This window comes from Hypanus sabinus, chromosome 4, assembly GCF_030144855.1.
Source record: "Hypanus sabinus isolate sHypSab1 chromosome 4, sHypSab1.hap1, whole genome shotgun sequence".
NCBI classification, from domain to species: domain Eukaryota; kingdom Metazoa; phylum Chordata; class Chondrichthyes; order Myliobatiformes; family Dasyatidae; genus Hypanus; species Hypanus sabinus.
In genome coordinates this window covers 25,126,673-25,141,749 of record NC_082709.1, presented here as the reverse complement: position 1 = coordinate 25,141,749, position 15,077 = coordinate 25,126,673, and the positions used below count along the sequence as shown (strand labels likewise).

At 36.3% G+C, this 15,077-nt stretch overlaps 1 protein-coding gene across 1 annotated transcript in view; it reads right to left on the bottom strand.

Moving 5' to 3' along the window:
* Positions 1 to 15,077, bottom strand: part of metap1d (methionyl aminopeptidase type 1D (mitochondrial)) — a 133,125-nt gene that overhangs the window by 48,083 nt on the left and 69,965 nt on the right. The window contains exons 5-6 of the mRNA XM_059966647.1: positions 13,682 to 13,724; positions 12,320 to 12,483 (exon numbers count right to left, since the gene is read on the bottom strand). Coding sequence (XP_059822630.1) covers positions 12,320 to 12,483; positions 13,682 to 13,724 — 207 coding nt within the window. The remainder of the gene's footprint in view (positions 1 to 12,319; positions 12,484 to 13,681; positions 13,725 to 15,077) is intronic.

Sequence of the window (15,077 nt, the reverse complement as noted above, 5' to 3'; positions counted from 1 at the left end):
CATAAAGCCCTGGACTTAGAAAGGAACCTGTAAAGTGAAAATCATAGGAATTCTTAATTTGTAAGTTACACTAGCTATTCCTCTTGAAAAAATACTTATGCTCATTTCCCAAGGATTTAGTGTTTTTTTGCTAGCGTGATGATTCATTGCCATTAAGGACCTCTTTTAGGTATATACAGGAATTTCCCATTCAACAGAAAGAGTTTACAATTCCAAAAAAATACAAACAGATTTCATTTTGCAGCCAGAATCTCACATTGTCATAAAACCAGATGTTAAAGACAAACCATTATTGTTAAAATAAACTACAATCCCTTTTACTAAATCTCCGATAAAACCTTTCTAGTTATTTTCTTTATACAAAACCATAATGAAGAAGAACATTAAGAAATACAAAGAGTAACTCATTCACCCCTTCAGTTCTTTGCTATTCAGTAACAATACATATGATCTTTAACCTTAGTGCCATTTTTCTGTCCTAACTCCATAGTCCATGATTCAGTTAATTTCCAGAAATCTAAACAAAAGAATTATAATAATCTAATATCAATTCATCATGTAAGGCAATTCAGTTTGAAAACAGCATTCTTTAGGTTTTGGTTCATTTGTAAGTACTTTGATTTCACTGATATTATCTGATGAGCTGCAATTGTTTGCAGAAAGCTCTGTGCAGCTACTGTTATTTAAGTCATTCATCTTAACTAACTGCTTTGAACTGATGACCATGCACAGCTGATTGGATCCAAAGTGATGCAGGAGTGAATGGTTACATCCTTGCCCTTTTCAATGATAATTGATCAGTTTCTCAGCAAAGCAACAAACAATATGTTTGCAGCATGATGAGTGGAAAGTATAGGGTTGATCATGATTTAATAATAAAGGCAGCATATTTTCAAATGCATCTCCTTCCTTGTTTGTTTAAAATCTATGTAAACAGGATCATATTGCAACTATGTCTCTTATTAATCTGCAAAATTAAGGGCTCCACAGGAGGACCTGAAGAATGCAAATATTATCCGAATATATTTGAATTTTAAAAATATACACTTTTTCACTAAATCACTAACAGTCCAAAATGTTCACTAATATTTATAAGTGGCGCAAGGTTCATCTAAAGGGAATAGTCAGTCAGCATCTTGACTATCAATATGTGAGGCAAATAATTCCTCAGGATACAGTGAATTTCAATTGGCAAGGAACTTTGAGGTGCAATGGTAATGTTCTGCCAGTAAGAACTATCAAAACTACCAGAACATTTTGTCAAGAACCTCTGCTCCATCTGTCAAAAGCGAAATTTCCCAGTGACCAAACATCTTAACTCATTTCTGCTCTGCCATGTCAGTCTGCGGCCTTCTCTTTTGCCACAATGAAGCCACTCTCAGGTTGGAGGAGTAACACCTCGTTCCATCTGGGTAGCCTTTGTCCCGATGGTGTGAACATCAATTTCACCTTCTTGTATTTTGTCTCGCCCTCTTCTTTTATTCCCCATTCTGGCCTCTTACCTCTTCTCCTCACCTGCCTATCACCTCCTCCTGGTGCCCCTTCTTCTTCCATTCTTCCTTCCTCCTCGATCAGATTTCTTCTCCAGCGCTTTACCTTTCCCACTCATTTGGTTTCACTTATCATCGTCCAGATTTTATCCCGTCCCCCTTTTTATTCTGGTGGATTTCCCCCTTTCTTTTAGTCCTGTTGAAGGGTCTCGGCCTGAAATGTAAACTGTTTATTCATTTCCATAGATGCTGTCTGACCTGCTGAGTTCCTACAGCATTTGGTGTGTGTTGCTCCAGAATTCATTAGTAATTAGTTAACAGATTTAGAAAACAGTTTGGGAAAAGTTGCGTAGTTATATTCTGATCCTCAACTTCCTAACAAGAAGACTATTTGTGTGGATTGGTAATAACATCTCCTCCTCACTGACGATTAACACCGGTGCACCTCAGGGGTGTGTGCTTAGCCCACTGTTCTACTCTCTCTCTCTACCCATGACTGTGTGGCTAGGCATAGTTCAATTACCATCTATAAATTTGCTGCCGATACAACCACTGTTGGTAGAATCTCAGATGGAGATGAGAGGACGTACAAGAGCGAGATATGCCAATTAGTGGAGTGGTGTCACAGCAACAAAAGAGTTGAGTGTGGACTTCAGGAAGGGTAAGACGAAGGAACACATACTAATCCTCATATAGGGATCAGAAGTGGAGAGAGTGAGCAGTTTCAAGTTCCTGGGTGTCAGGATCTCTGAGGACCTAACCTGGTCCCAACATACTGATGCAGTTATAAAGAAGGCAAGACAGCGACTATAATTCATTAGGAGTTTGAAGAGATTTTGTATGTCAAGAAAAACAGTCAAAAACTTCTATAGATGCACCATGGAGAGCATTCTGACAGGCTGCATCACTGTTTGGTTGAGGGGTCTACTGCACAGGACTGAAAGAAGCTGCAGAAAATTTAGTCGGCTCTATCTTGGGTACTAGCTACAAAGTACCCAGGGCATCTTCAAAGAATGTCTCAGAAAGACAGGGTCCATTATTAAGGGCCCTCAGTGCCCAGGGCATGCCCTTTCCTCATTGTTACCATCAAGTAAGAGGTACATAGGCCTGAAGGCACACACTCAGCAATACAGCAGCAGCTTCTTCCCCTCTGCCATCCGATTCCTAAATGGACATTGAACCCATGAACACGACCTCAGTTTTTAATATATATATTATTTCTGTTTTTGCACGATTTTTAATCTATTCAGAAAAATATATACTGTAATTGATTTACGTATTTACATTTTTTTTTGCAACACATGCTGGTGATAATAAACCTGGTTCTCATTCTGAAAAGAAAGAAAGCAGGTGAAAATGAATAAAAATAGTGTGTGTGCACGTGTGCGTGTGCATGTGTGTATGTGTGTGTGTGTGGGGGGGGGGTGGGGATAGAACTCTGTAAAATTGTTTGAATGTTCAGAAGGTTGATAATTGATGTGGAGGAGGGTGCCTTTAACATAATAACACAAAATTTGTAGAGAACCTTGAGCAATTCAAATATATGTTTAGTATTAAGCAAAATCAATAGCATTTACAGTGATCTGACCAGATTAAATGGATAGGGCAAAGAAAAATAGATAGAATTTTACTGTGAATTGCTACAAAGTAGATATTTTGGAACAAGAAATATTTTGACATCACGAATGAGTACTATTTTAGATAAATCTCAGAGTACCTGCTATTTCCTGGAAATCTCCCATCCAAACATTAACTCAGCATGTTCGGCTTTTAAAGTCAGTTGTAAAAGGCTGGTTTGTAGCTGGTGACATCAGTGTCAGGCAAGAGTAGGTGCTGTTCTTCTAACCCACCTATTTACAATATTCCTTTAGTCCATTTATAATAATCTTAAACACATTTGGTAACAATAACCTGTCTAGTCCTTTACTGAAAACCTTTAAGGTACTTTGCTTCAGTACCTATGCCTGGTATATACTTTTGACACATTTTGAATAATTTTAGTCAAAAAACATGATTCATTTTCTATTAACATTATTTATGAATATAAATCCTACTTAAATTTAGTACACGCAGAAAAGCTTACTTGAATCTGATCTGTACAATTTTTTCACAAATTTAAATTTTAGCTTTATTCTGAATGCTGAGTAATGTCTACCTTTTAATCTTCTCTTATTCTGTATCTCAGTAATTACAGACATCCCTGTAAACATTAGTCCAGATGTAGATTTAACTTCACTAAATATAGATTTTGAATGAGTATCGCAGATGCTTTCATCCTAATTTACTCTTTGCATTATAAGAGCATTTACAAATGATTTTACAGATCTGTCCACTAAACCCTAAGATCTCTCTTAGTCTTTGACATCACAGTTACATTCCTAGTTAGCACCTTATCCCCAGGAATTGCTCTCAAATCCCAAGCATATTTCATGGATTTAAATTACATGTCCAATATTTTTAAAGTGCACTGTGAACATGAGTTGTAGAGTCCTTAAAGATGAATCCATAGGTTGTGGAATCAGTTCTGTGTTGGGATGATTGAAATGATCCCCTTTGGTTCAAAAGCCTGATGGTTGAGGGGTAATCACTGTTCCTGAACCTGGTAGTGTGGGATGAGGCTCCTATACCTCCTTCCTGATGGCAGCGGCAAGAAGAGAGCATGGCCTGGATGGTGAGGGTCCTTGATGATGGTTATTGTTTTCCCGTGAAGGTACTCTTTGTAAATGTGCTCAGTGGTGGGTAGGGCCTTACCTGTGATGGACTGGCTGCATCCACTGAACTTTGTAATTCTTTTTCCTTTCAAGGGCATTGGTGTTTCCATTCCAAGCCGTAATGTAACCAATTAGGATACTCACCACTGTGTATCTCTAGACATTTGTTTTAAATTATATGCTGAATTTGCGCAATCTTCTAAGAAAGTAGAGATGCTGCTGTGCCTTCCTTGTAGTGGTACTTATATGCTGAACCCAGCACAAATCCTCTGAAATTAACACTGAGGAAATTAAAGATGCTGACTCTCTCTACCACTGATCTTCTGATGAGGATTGGCTCATGTACCTCCAGTTTCCTTCACCTATGGACAATAATCATCTCTTGGGTTTTGCTGGCATTGAATGAGAAGTTGTTGTTATTGCAGCATCATTGAACCAGATTCTCAATCTCCCGCCTATATGAAAATTTGTTACCACCTTTGATTCACTCCTTAACAGTGGTGTTGTCAGCAAACTTAAATATGGCATTGGAGCTGTACTTAGTCTCACAGTCATAACACAGAGGGCTAAGCACACAGCCTTGTGGTGCACTTGTGCTGGAGGAGATATTCTTGCCAATCCAAACTGACTAGCATCTGCAAGTGAGGCAATTGAGGGTCCAGTTGCACAGCGAGGTACTGAGGCCAAGGTCTTGAAGCTTACTGATTAGTTTTGAGGGGATGATAGTACTGAATGCAGAGCTGTCGTTAATGAAGAGTCTCCTGATGTATGCATCTTCACTGTCCAGGTGTTCCAGGGCAGAGTGGAGAGCCAATCTGATGTTGACCAGTTGTGACAGTAGGCAACTTGTAGTGAATCCAAGTCGATCCTCAGACAGGAGTCAATATACTTCATCACCAGCCTCTCAAAGAACTTCATCAGTGGATGTAAGTGCTACTGGACAATAGTCATTGAGGCGGGTTACCATGTTCTTCTTGGGCACCTACATAACGGAAGCCTGTTTGAAGCAGCTGGGTACCTTACAACTTCCAGAGCGAGAGCTTAAAGTTATCAGTGAACACACCAGACAGTTGTGCAGTATTTGGCCGGTTAACCTGTCTGGGCTGGATGTTTTCTGTGGGTTTACCCTCTCAAGGATACTCTCTTGGTGGCTTCAGTGTCTGGAATAACAGAGTCATCAGGGGCTGTGGGAATTTGTGAAGGTGCCTTCATGTTTTGATGGTCAAAGTGAGCATAAAAGGGATTGCACTCACCTGGGAGCAAAACCTTAAAGAGTTGCATTCAAGAGTACTACATTTGGTTTTGGCATGTCTAAAAGGATATACAAGCTTTGAAAACTGTATGTCTTGGCTCTGTACTATGCTGTTTAATTATATATGAGAAGACCAACTTCCCCATGCACAGTTCAAGCCAGTTTTTCAAATCATGTTCTTAAGTTTATGCAAATTTTACAGCTTGCAAATTTGAGCTACAGATTTGGACATGGTATTGCTTCAGCTTTCAGATTTAGTAAGCTGATTCCAATGGGTTTCTATTAACATTACATGTTTTACGTGTAAGACCATAAGACCATGAGATATAGGAGCAGAAGTAGGCCATTCGGCTCATCAAGTCTGCTCCCCCATTCAATCATGGGCTGATCCAATTCTTCCAGTCATCCCCACTCCCCTGCCTTCACCCCATACCCTTTCATGCCCTGGCTAATCAAGAACCTATCTATCTCTGCCTTAAATACACCCAATGACTTGGCCTCCATAGATGCTCGTGGCAACAAATTTCACAGATTTACCACCCTCTGACTAAAGTAATTTCTCTGCATCTCAGTTCTAAAGGACATCCTTCAATCCTGACGTCATGTCCTCTTGTCCTAGAATCCCCTACCATGGGAAATAACTTTGTCAATTCTAATCTGTTCAGGCCTTTTAACATTTGGAATGTTTCTACGTAGTATCCTTCATCTGCAATCAGGAAATGCTTAGCATCCAATAAATCAGAAAGTTATGAAGATAAAATCATTGATACTAATACAATTTGTATTCAGAAAAAAATAAAATTAGCTTTGATACACCAATGACCAGTTCTAAAATAACAATGGAGAAAACTGAGAATGCAAATAATGCAATTAATTTATGGAAATGAGCACCCTCCTCTGAAATCATATTAAAGTTAGTAGTTAACATTCACCTCTGTTCTGAAAGGAAAGAAATAGGTGAAACTCTGTTTAGAGCTACAGTTTCAATAAATAAACCACACCAAAAGAAGAACTAACTGAAACTTACGAGGTGTGCAAGGCATGAATATAGAATTACAGAACTGAAGTATAGCACTGACTTTAATCAAGGTTACTTCAATGAATGCTCACTACTATTGATTTTTTTCTGTCAACAGTGAAGTTGTGCATTTAGTACATCTGTTGCATGATGAATGTCTGTATTATGCAGCACATTAATAACACATATTTAGGTTTAAGGAATATAAAATGTAAGGAATACCACTGTGTATTCACAAAATACATTGAAGTAAAAGTTATTTTTAAAACTGGAAACACATTCCTTCAAATTTTAATTATCGTTGCAGATATTTTAACAATTCTTTACTTTTTCTCAGTCACTTTTAATTCTCTTTATAAACCTATTTGTCATTACCTCTGTGTATCTTCTGTGCACCACTGCATGCTCTATTTTCAAGCAAATGAAAGCCCAAATACAGAGTAGTACTACAGTAGTAAGCCACAGTGCAAAAACACAAAGAAAGTTTGTAGACAAAAGTAAACACAATGAATGTTTGGTGGGGCCTGAGAAATTGGGCTACTGAATATATCTGCACAAAACCTTGTGCGGAAGATAAACATGCAGAAAAGAGCCAAAATAGACTGAAAGAAACTGCCAGAAAAAATGAGGCTGAGATATTGAGAATAAAGTAGAAGCCTATGACAGAGGTACCACAACGAATAAAGCAATGTAACAGCCAGAAAGGAGACAACATAGGTATACTAGAGAAAACAGTTCAAAAATATCATTAAACCAGAAAGACAGCTATTGAACACAATATTTTGTTAATCATTGAACAATATCTTGTTGTTCACTCTATTTAGTTCACTGTATAATATATCACTCGTGCTCTTATAAAATATTTATTCACTTTTTGTTCAGTGTTTTTCTTCTTCACTTAAGAGCAATGTTATGAAATACGTTCATAACATACCAATGAAAATATTATGTAGCCTATACATACCGATTCATCAAAACAGAAAATGTAGAAGTTACAACTGATAGAAGAGTAAATCCAACTGTGTAGTTTAGTACAGTAAATAGAGTTTTCTTGATTTACAGAAAATTTGCCTCTTAACCTATCATACTTGTCATCAACGGGCTACAGAATCAAAGTAGTTATATATCAAAAATATCAAAGCTATGTAAAACAAAGAAGCAGGCTGGTTGGAGTGTAGATCTTTCTCTGCAGTGTTTCTGATGGCCTGTAAATAATTCAGTCAGCCTAGTCATGGACCAATCTCATACCAATCACTTACTTTATTAAGTGAAACAATGTAATTTCTACTTTTGTGACAACTTGGGTAACTGTGTATTTTAGTGTAAGAAAAAAGCTAAATACCATACACTTCCTTTTCCAGCAATAAGGAAAAAGGAAAATTCTCAGCAGGACCAGCATCTTGAAAGCAGGATAAAGTTAAGCAGGAGCTGTAAGAATAGTTGGAAAATAGCATCCCTGCATTATAGGACTTAGAACAATGGTAATAAAAAATATTATCACCAAAATTTACAGTAAATGTAGTTTCTGTCAAGTGCCTACTACCTATGTGCTCAGCATTTCAAATCCATAGTTACTTGGCAACCTAGAATGTTTGTTTTATTATGATCATGATGCGTGTGCAGATTAGGGACTGCAGAAAATAAGATCAGTATGATCATTCTCATTTGAATATACCCATCCTAAAGTTTCCATTCAATCTTGCTGCTTGTAAACACCAATAGCAAATAATAAAAGCACAAAATAAGGTTGATCCCAAATTGAAAAATCCAGAGCTAAAATTACTGCAAAATCTTATCTGATTCATCAAATTTTGCTGCCATTAAACTTCCCTTTAACTGTGAAATAATACAATTACTCTAAATTGCATGTGATTAGTTGCATCTCACTGCATTTACATCAATGTGAGATGAACTAACCTCCCCTGATAGACAGTAGGACAATTTGCACCAGCTCATTAGCACAATCATTATAAGGCTCATTAAAGTGTGAGTAATCTGCTGGGGTGTTTGGAAATTGGAGTGAAGGTTTAAGAAATTGAAGATTGCACCAGCAGGCTAGTGGAGTAATAACTTCGGAGGATAGAGCTTGAGTTTTCTGAACATTTCCAAACTAGCAATAACAAAAGGCAGCCAAAGAGAAAAGGAAAGAACACAGAAGTATGAGAAAGAATACAAAATTTCCATAAGTTGAATATCAAATCTTCAACGAAGAAGCAAAGACTGAATACCTGTGTGAGATTCTCACAAAAATGATTACTTATACTTCTTGAAGTACAGCAGCATTGAAATAGAATGATAACTTTCACCATCAGGATGTCTTAAGACTTTGCTGTTTCATCATGCTCCATGTTGTCACCTCACTCCACTTCTGAACTGATTTTGTTTCATCCTCCAGCAACACCTGTGTGTCAACCTTAAGAAAACCTCCACTTTCCTACATCTAGTCTCACTGAGTTCTGTTTCTCCCTTGGGTTGCGCTCCACTCCCATTGTCAAACAAATTCTATGCTGTATTTGTAAAAATATTTCATAAAGAGAATATTAATTCTATGTATTCTCAATGAAAGGAGATTGAAGGTTAGACTGACCTAGGAAAAGTGACAAAGGCACGGTACCATACTAGTATATTAGCCAATGCAGTGCCTTGGATAATATCCAAAGTGTATAATAATAGAGTATTACTTTATTAGCTTTCCAACACTGAATTTAAAATGCTCAGAAATATAAGGCCTTCCTGAAACATTGATGTAAATGCTCCCTTAATTGTTCAAAAACTTTATAAAATACGTGGCTGCAGATCTGTATGTATAACATTAAAATTTTACAAGTAAAACATGATCAAAAACGAATTCATATTTCCTCCCATTTATAATCTAAATTTAAAATACTTGCAATAACTCTATAACTTTTGTAGCAGTTTAAACAAGAATGAAATCAACTAACTGTATATATCTTGAACATTATAACTGTTAGAAAATAAGTAGGAAGTAGTATTCATTTTTGTTCAGTTTTTTTCCTTGATGAATAAATAAGTAACATGCATTATTGCAAATAACAAAAACAGAAACAGCCCATGTACGACTCATAAAAAACACTGGGGCACAATTCACATTTCAATTGTGAAATTAAATGCATTTTTCCAAATACAAAATTAACACAATTTCAAAGGGAGCACCTTGAAATAGAGTAGGTGCCAACAACAGTTTGAGGGTATCTGAATATGGTATATACAGCTTTATGGTAAAGAGTTAACTTGTAGACAAAAAAGGAAGGCATCCAGCAGCCACTTGAATGTGAGATTTTTTTTTTGTTCCCCTTGATGCATACCGAGCTCTCCATTATTAGTCCTAATGATGGAAAATTGTAGTGTTGATACAAATCTTTTTTTTAAAGCAATGGGCGGGAGCTCCATTTGTTAGTAAGTTCTTTGTGACTGAAAGCTATGGATTGTACATCTACACTGCAGAAAAGGCTGGATGCTCTTTCCATAGCACAGCTAATTACTCCTACTGTGACCTTGCTGATCTGCAATGCTCCCCCCTGCATCTCATCTGCACGCCTGGTTCTGTGTGCGCATGGTGTCAGAGAATATGAAAAACCATATAATGAAAGCAGTTTCATGATGGAAAAAAGGGCTACTGGAGTTGCACTTGGTACAAAGGAGGTTCAATTATATGAGTAATTGTGATAATTTAGTCCATTCATGTACCCTTACTTGATCAAGAATAAGACTCACAAAGGAAAATTACTTTAACAAGAAAATAGATCGAGGGGGAATAAAGATAGGAGGAGGGAGGGAGAAAGAGGGAAAGAGGGGGTTGGTGATGAAGAGAGAAAAACAAGATGGAACAAGAAAATAGATATATAGAGGGAAGGAGAACCAGACACAGTACAAGAGAGATGTGATAAAAGCTGACGTGCAGCTGTGTTACACAATTAAATTCAATTTTTTTTAAGCAATTGATGAATGCAACTACTGCAAATGTGCCTCAGTTAGCTATCATTTGTTGTTCCGTGACAGGAAAAGGATAATTACCTCTCAAAGTGAATCAAAAGACTGACATGCCCTTTAGACACAGTCATGAATGCAGAGCTCGACAGAATGCTTGAATAAGAATTCTGGAGCTTTTTTCCCCCTTTATAACTGAACAAATTTTGTTCGATATAATGTAAGAACACCACCAGCAGATGCATTAAACCCTGGGAGTTCTGAGACACTAAGTAGCTTTATATTTTAACTCTTCCAATCTGCAAAATAAAGCTAAATTTGCATTTCACTACCATTTCATCCAAGAATAGTTTTATTTAGACTAAATCTATTTCACACAAGGGCAAATTGATCCAACTCCTTTGGTGGCAGATTAAATTTTAATAACTGTAATAACTTGTCCTAACATACGTTTCCAAAATCTTTTTAAGTCGTTCATCCATACCAGCATGAAATTTCCAATCATACTGGTATTGGAATAAATGAAAATCAATTAGTATTAAGGAGGCTGCTGTGAATTTTCTGGTGTTTCAAGGTTATAGAGATATGACCAATAACATAAGTAAAAAGAAATATATAAAATTACAAGAAGCATTGATAGATTAGACAGCCCGACTCTGTTTTCTCTGGTAAGGATGCCTAAAGCATAGATTTAAGGTGAGAGGGAGGTTCAAAAGGTGATATGAGGGATAAATTTTCAGACAAACAGCTGTTGGTATCTGGAATGAACTGCCAAAGGAGGTAGTCGAAGCTGCAACAGTAATAACATTTAAGAGACAACTGGACAGCTACTAGAATGAACAAGGGAGAGAGATATAGAATTAAGCATGCATATGGGATTAGTAGAGGTAGGCATGATAGCATAAACACAGTGGGCCAAAGGGACTATTATGTACCGTACACCTCTACAACTCTAACTAGGTTTTAAATAATTTCAAATTCTGAAGATTTTTTATTAGCCATGATCATTGCTACTTTCTTTAAGTGCCGACTCTCAATGACTATTGGAAATTTCTATCGATTTCTTAAAACTTGCAAATTTCTACAGATATACCATAGAGAACATCATGACTGGTTGTATGGAGGCTCCAATGAGTAAAATTGAAAAAGCTGCAGAGGATTGTAGACTCAGCCAGTTCCATCATGGGTACTAGCCTCCCCACCATCGAAGACACCTTCAAAACGTGGTGCATCCATCATTAAGGATCCTCACCATCCAGGACATACCCTCATCTCATTATTATCAGGGAGGAGGTACAGTAGCCTGAGAATGAACAACCAGTGTTTTAGGAATAGCTTCTTCCTTTCCACCATCAGATTTCTGAACACTCCATAAACACTACCTCACTATTTCAATCTCTTTTTGCACTATTTATTTATTTTTAAAATATTTCATATTGCAACTTATGGTTAATCTTTTTATGTGCTGCATTGTGTTGCTGCTGCAAAACAACAAATTTCATGACACGTTAGTGGTAATAAACTTAACTAACTTGATAAACTTCCCATTAATATTGAGAAATACTGTAGATGAAATGGATTTTATTCTATGATATAGTCATCAGATACTCTTTCCAAAGATTATTTGGTATAAACCAAGTAAGTGCATATAAATAAATAGTGAAAATAACCAGAAACTGCAAGATACTTTATGTTTCCTGATCTTTTTATACATACTTCTCTGAGTCACCTTAGGTATTATCCCTTGCTCAGAGAATAACATTTCTGTCTACCAGTTCAAATTCTACAAGCTAACTGAAATAGTGACTAATCTGACAAAAAAAGATGATCAACTTTGTTCCTCATCACCAATAAACTCTGTCCCATTAGATGTCATAACACCTGTCTGTACAAAACTTACCTGATTGTGTTTCCAATTACATTCAGCGGCGCTCCAGGCCTACAAACAGCAATTGCTTCATTTCTGCATCTTCTGGCCGTCTCCACGAGCTTTTGCCCAGATTTATCCACATTTCCAATCAAAAATGTTTCAGAAGTATCACCATGGTATCCATTAAAATACACCTATTCAACCAAAGAGTAATGGGGAGTAAAAATAAATTCCCATTAAAGTTTGCTGTTTAATTGAACTCTTAAGAATTTAAAAATGACCACAGTTCAAAAAAAAAATTTTCAAGAAACATGCTCAACATGTTAACATGCTACATGTTAGTTTATACAAGGAGAGAAAACAAGGTATGGTATTTTTCATCTTTCTCTCATCTCAACAATTCACAGGCCTAATTATGATTTTATACACAGGTCTCCATTCCAAAACTTTACATTGGTTCATGAAATGGGAAATGTTGGAAGTCACATGATCAGTTACTCCCTTTGCTCATTTATTATGTTGAACATTTATATTTTATAACTTATATTCTCAAAGTTATTTCAACTTGAAAAATGCTTCTATCTTTGATGTCTGTTTTTTTGCCAAAAATAAACTGCTAATTCATTGGAATCAATTCATTTTCAGTTTGTGGCTATATTAGTACATGCATTGCATTCACATTATTTTAGAAATGTATAAGATAATTTTATAACATGCTTAAGATAGAAAGGCTAAGCAGAAGTTATAAACATGATAGATTTAATGAGGCATTTAGGTGTTTAAGCAAAAGAAGTATGTTTTTTTCACATCCACACAACATAATTGTATTATGCTTGGAGCAGGATACCTCAATCAAGGCTTTAATAGATGTGAAAGATATTGGTAGCAACAGTATTACAATTCTAGGAGAATGACATATACAAGCCATTGCTGTCACTGAAGCCTATAATGACAGAGTATGATAATCACAGACCCCACTCAAATCACCAGGAAGAGGAAGATCAAGCTCTGCAGAGTGAAGGAAAAATGCCAGGCTTTTATACATTAGCTCATCTCTCACATTCATTCAAAAAAGCCTCCCAACACTGCAGTCCCCTGCATTAACTACATTGTGGATCAATAACTATTATACCTTCTGAAGGGGACAACATAGCAGGAGTAAGATAGCATATCCTCTGTCTTGCATTGATCACGATACATCTGACTTACAGACAATTAGGCAAATCTGTTCCAATAAACAAAAAGGGGAACGGGAAGCAGCTGTTTTATTTTCCTGAAAATGAATTACATGTCCATTTATACATTCATATTCCTAATCCAGATTTATTTTCTGTTACTGCTGGGAATCAAAATGCTGATCAAGTCTTTATGATTTTCAGATGAAATACTCACTGTAACATCAATATTGATAATATCTCCATCCTGAAGAGGTCGGCTGGAAAGAAATAAACAGAAATATAAGAGCTATAGCTTAATACCAACACAACTGAAAAAAAAATCAGATTAATAAGAGTGTATTAGAAAGGCCCAGCAATTACTTGCAATTACCTTACATTAAATAGAATGTGCTATAAGTACTCAACTTTAGATCCCTTCTTTTAATAAGAGTGCTATAACTCTACTAATTGTAGACACCTGAAACAATACAAACTTGGGCAATTTTCAGTAATTCATTAAAATAATATTTTTTGTAAGGCATGGCTATACATGTGCTATGCAGTATGGCATTCGATTCGAGGAGCGGAACATGAACATGCCATTCAAACATGAAAATGCTTTGAAAGGAAAAATAAACACATTTGTTCAACAGACTGCAATGAAAATTTAAGAAAATGTTAGGACTATAGAAAAAACAGGGAGTGAAAATATTAAAAATGAGCATTCTATGCTTTGCAGTTCTACTGCTTGGTTAAAAAAATGAGTCATATGAAAGGATTGAATATCAAGTTGAGCAGTACTTTATAAAACATCAATCTTCCTGAGTATTCAGAGTCCCTATCAACATATTACAATACATTTCTGACACAGCAGAAACTATCAATAAGTTTATATTGTATTCTGTGCTGCTTAATGACAAAACACTGAAAATTGAGTAAAATTCTAATTATGTGTTTCCTCTGTTCAAGCTGCACATGGCCCTGATAAATCCATTGAACATCTAATTTACATATATTAAACTCATTTAATGCTTCCAAAACAGAACATTTTGAATCTGAAATCAAGCCACTGGTTTGCTCTCCATACGGCTAAACTTTACACCTTATTCCAGCAATGGTGAAAAAACGGCAGAGGGCAATAGGTACAGTTTACTATGTGGTCACATTCTGATATAGGATGAGGAGAATTTAATGTCAGGAGAACAAACTTTTAGTAATACACACAAAGACTAAACAGTCGACATTTTGGGCCGAGACCCTTCATCAAGGCTCAATCCAAAACATTAACTGTTTCCTCTTTTCTATAGATGCTGCCTGACCAGCTGAGTTCCTCCAGCACTTGGAGCATGTTGATTTGGATTTCCAATATCTGCAGATATTCTCTTGTCTGTAAAACTTTTAGTAACAGCCAGTTTAAAACAATTTGAATGGTTACGAAATATGTTTGAGTGACACCTCAAAATTTCTGAATTCATCATTTCAGTTTTCAAAATGTTCTTCTAAGTCATTATGAAAGTAAATAGGTTTAACCTGTTTCATGACATCTTATTTTTAAAGGTAATGAAATGTACAGGTGTGGACTTGGAATTTCTGTCTAATTCTTCATGAGGAAGCATCAAATTATTGCAATT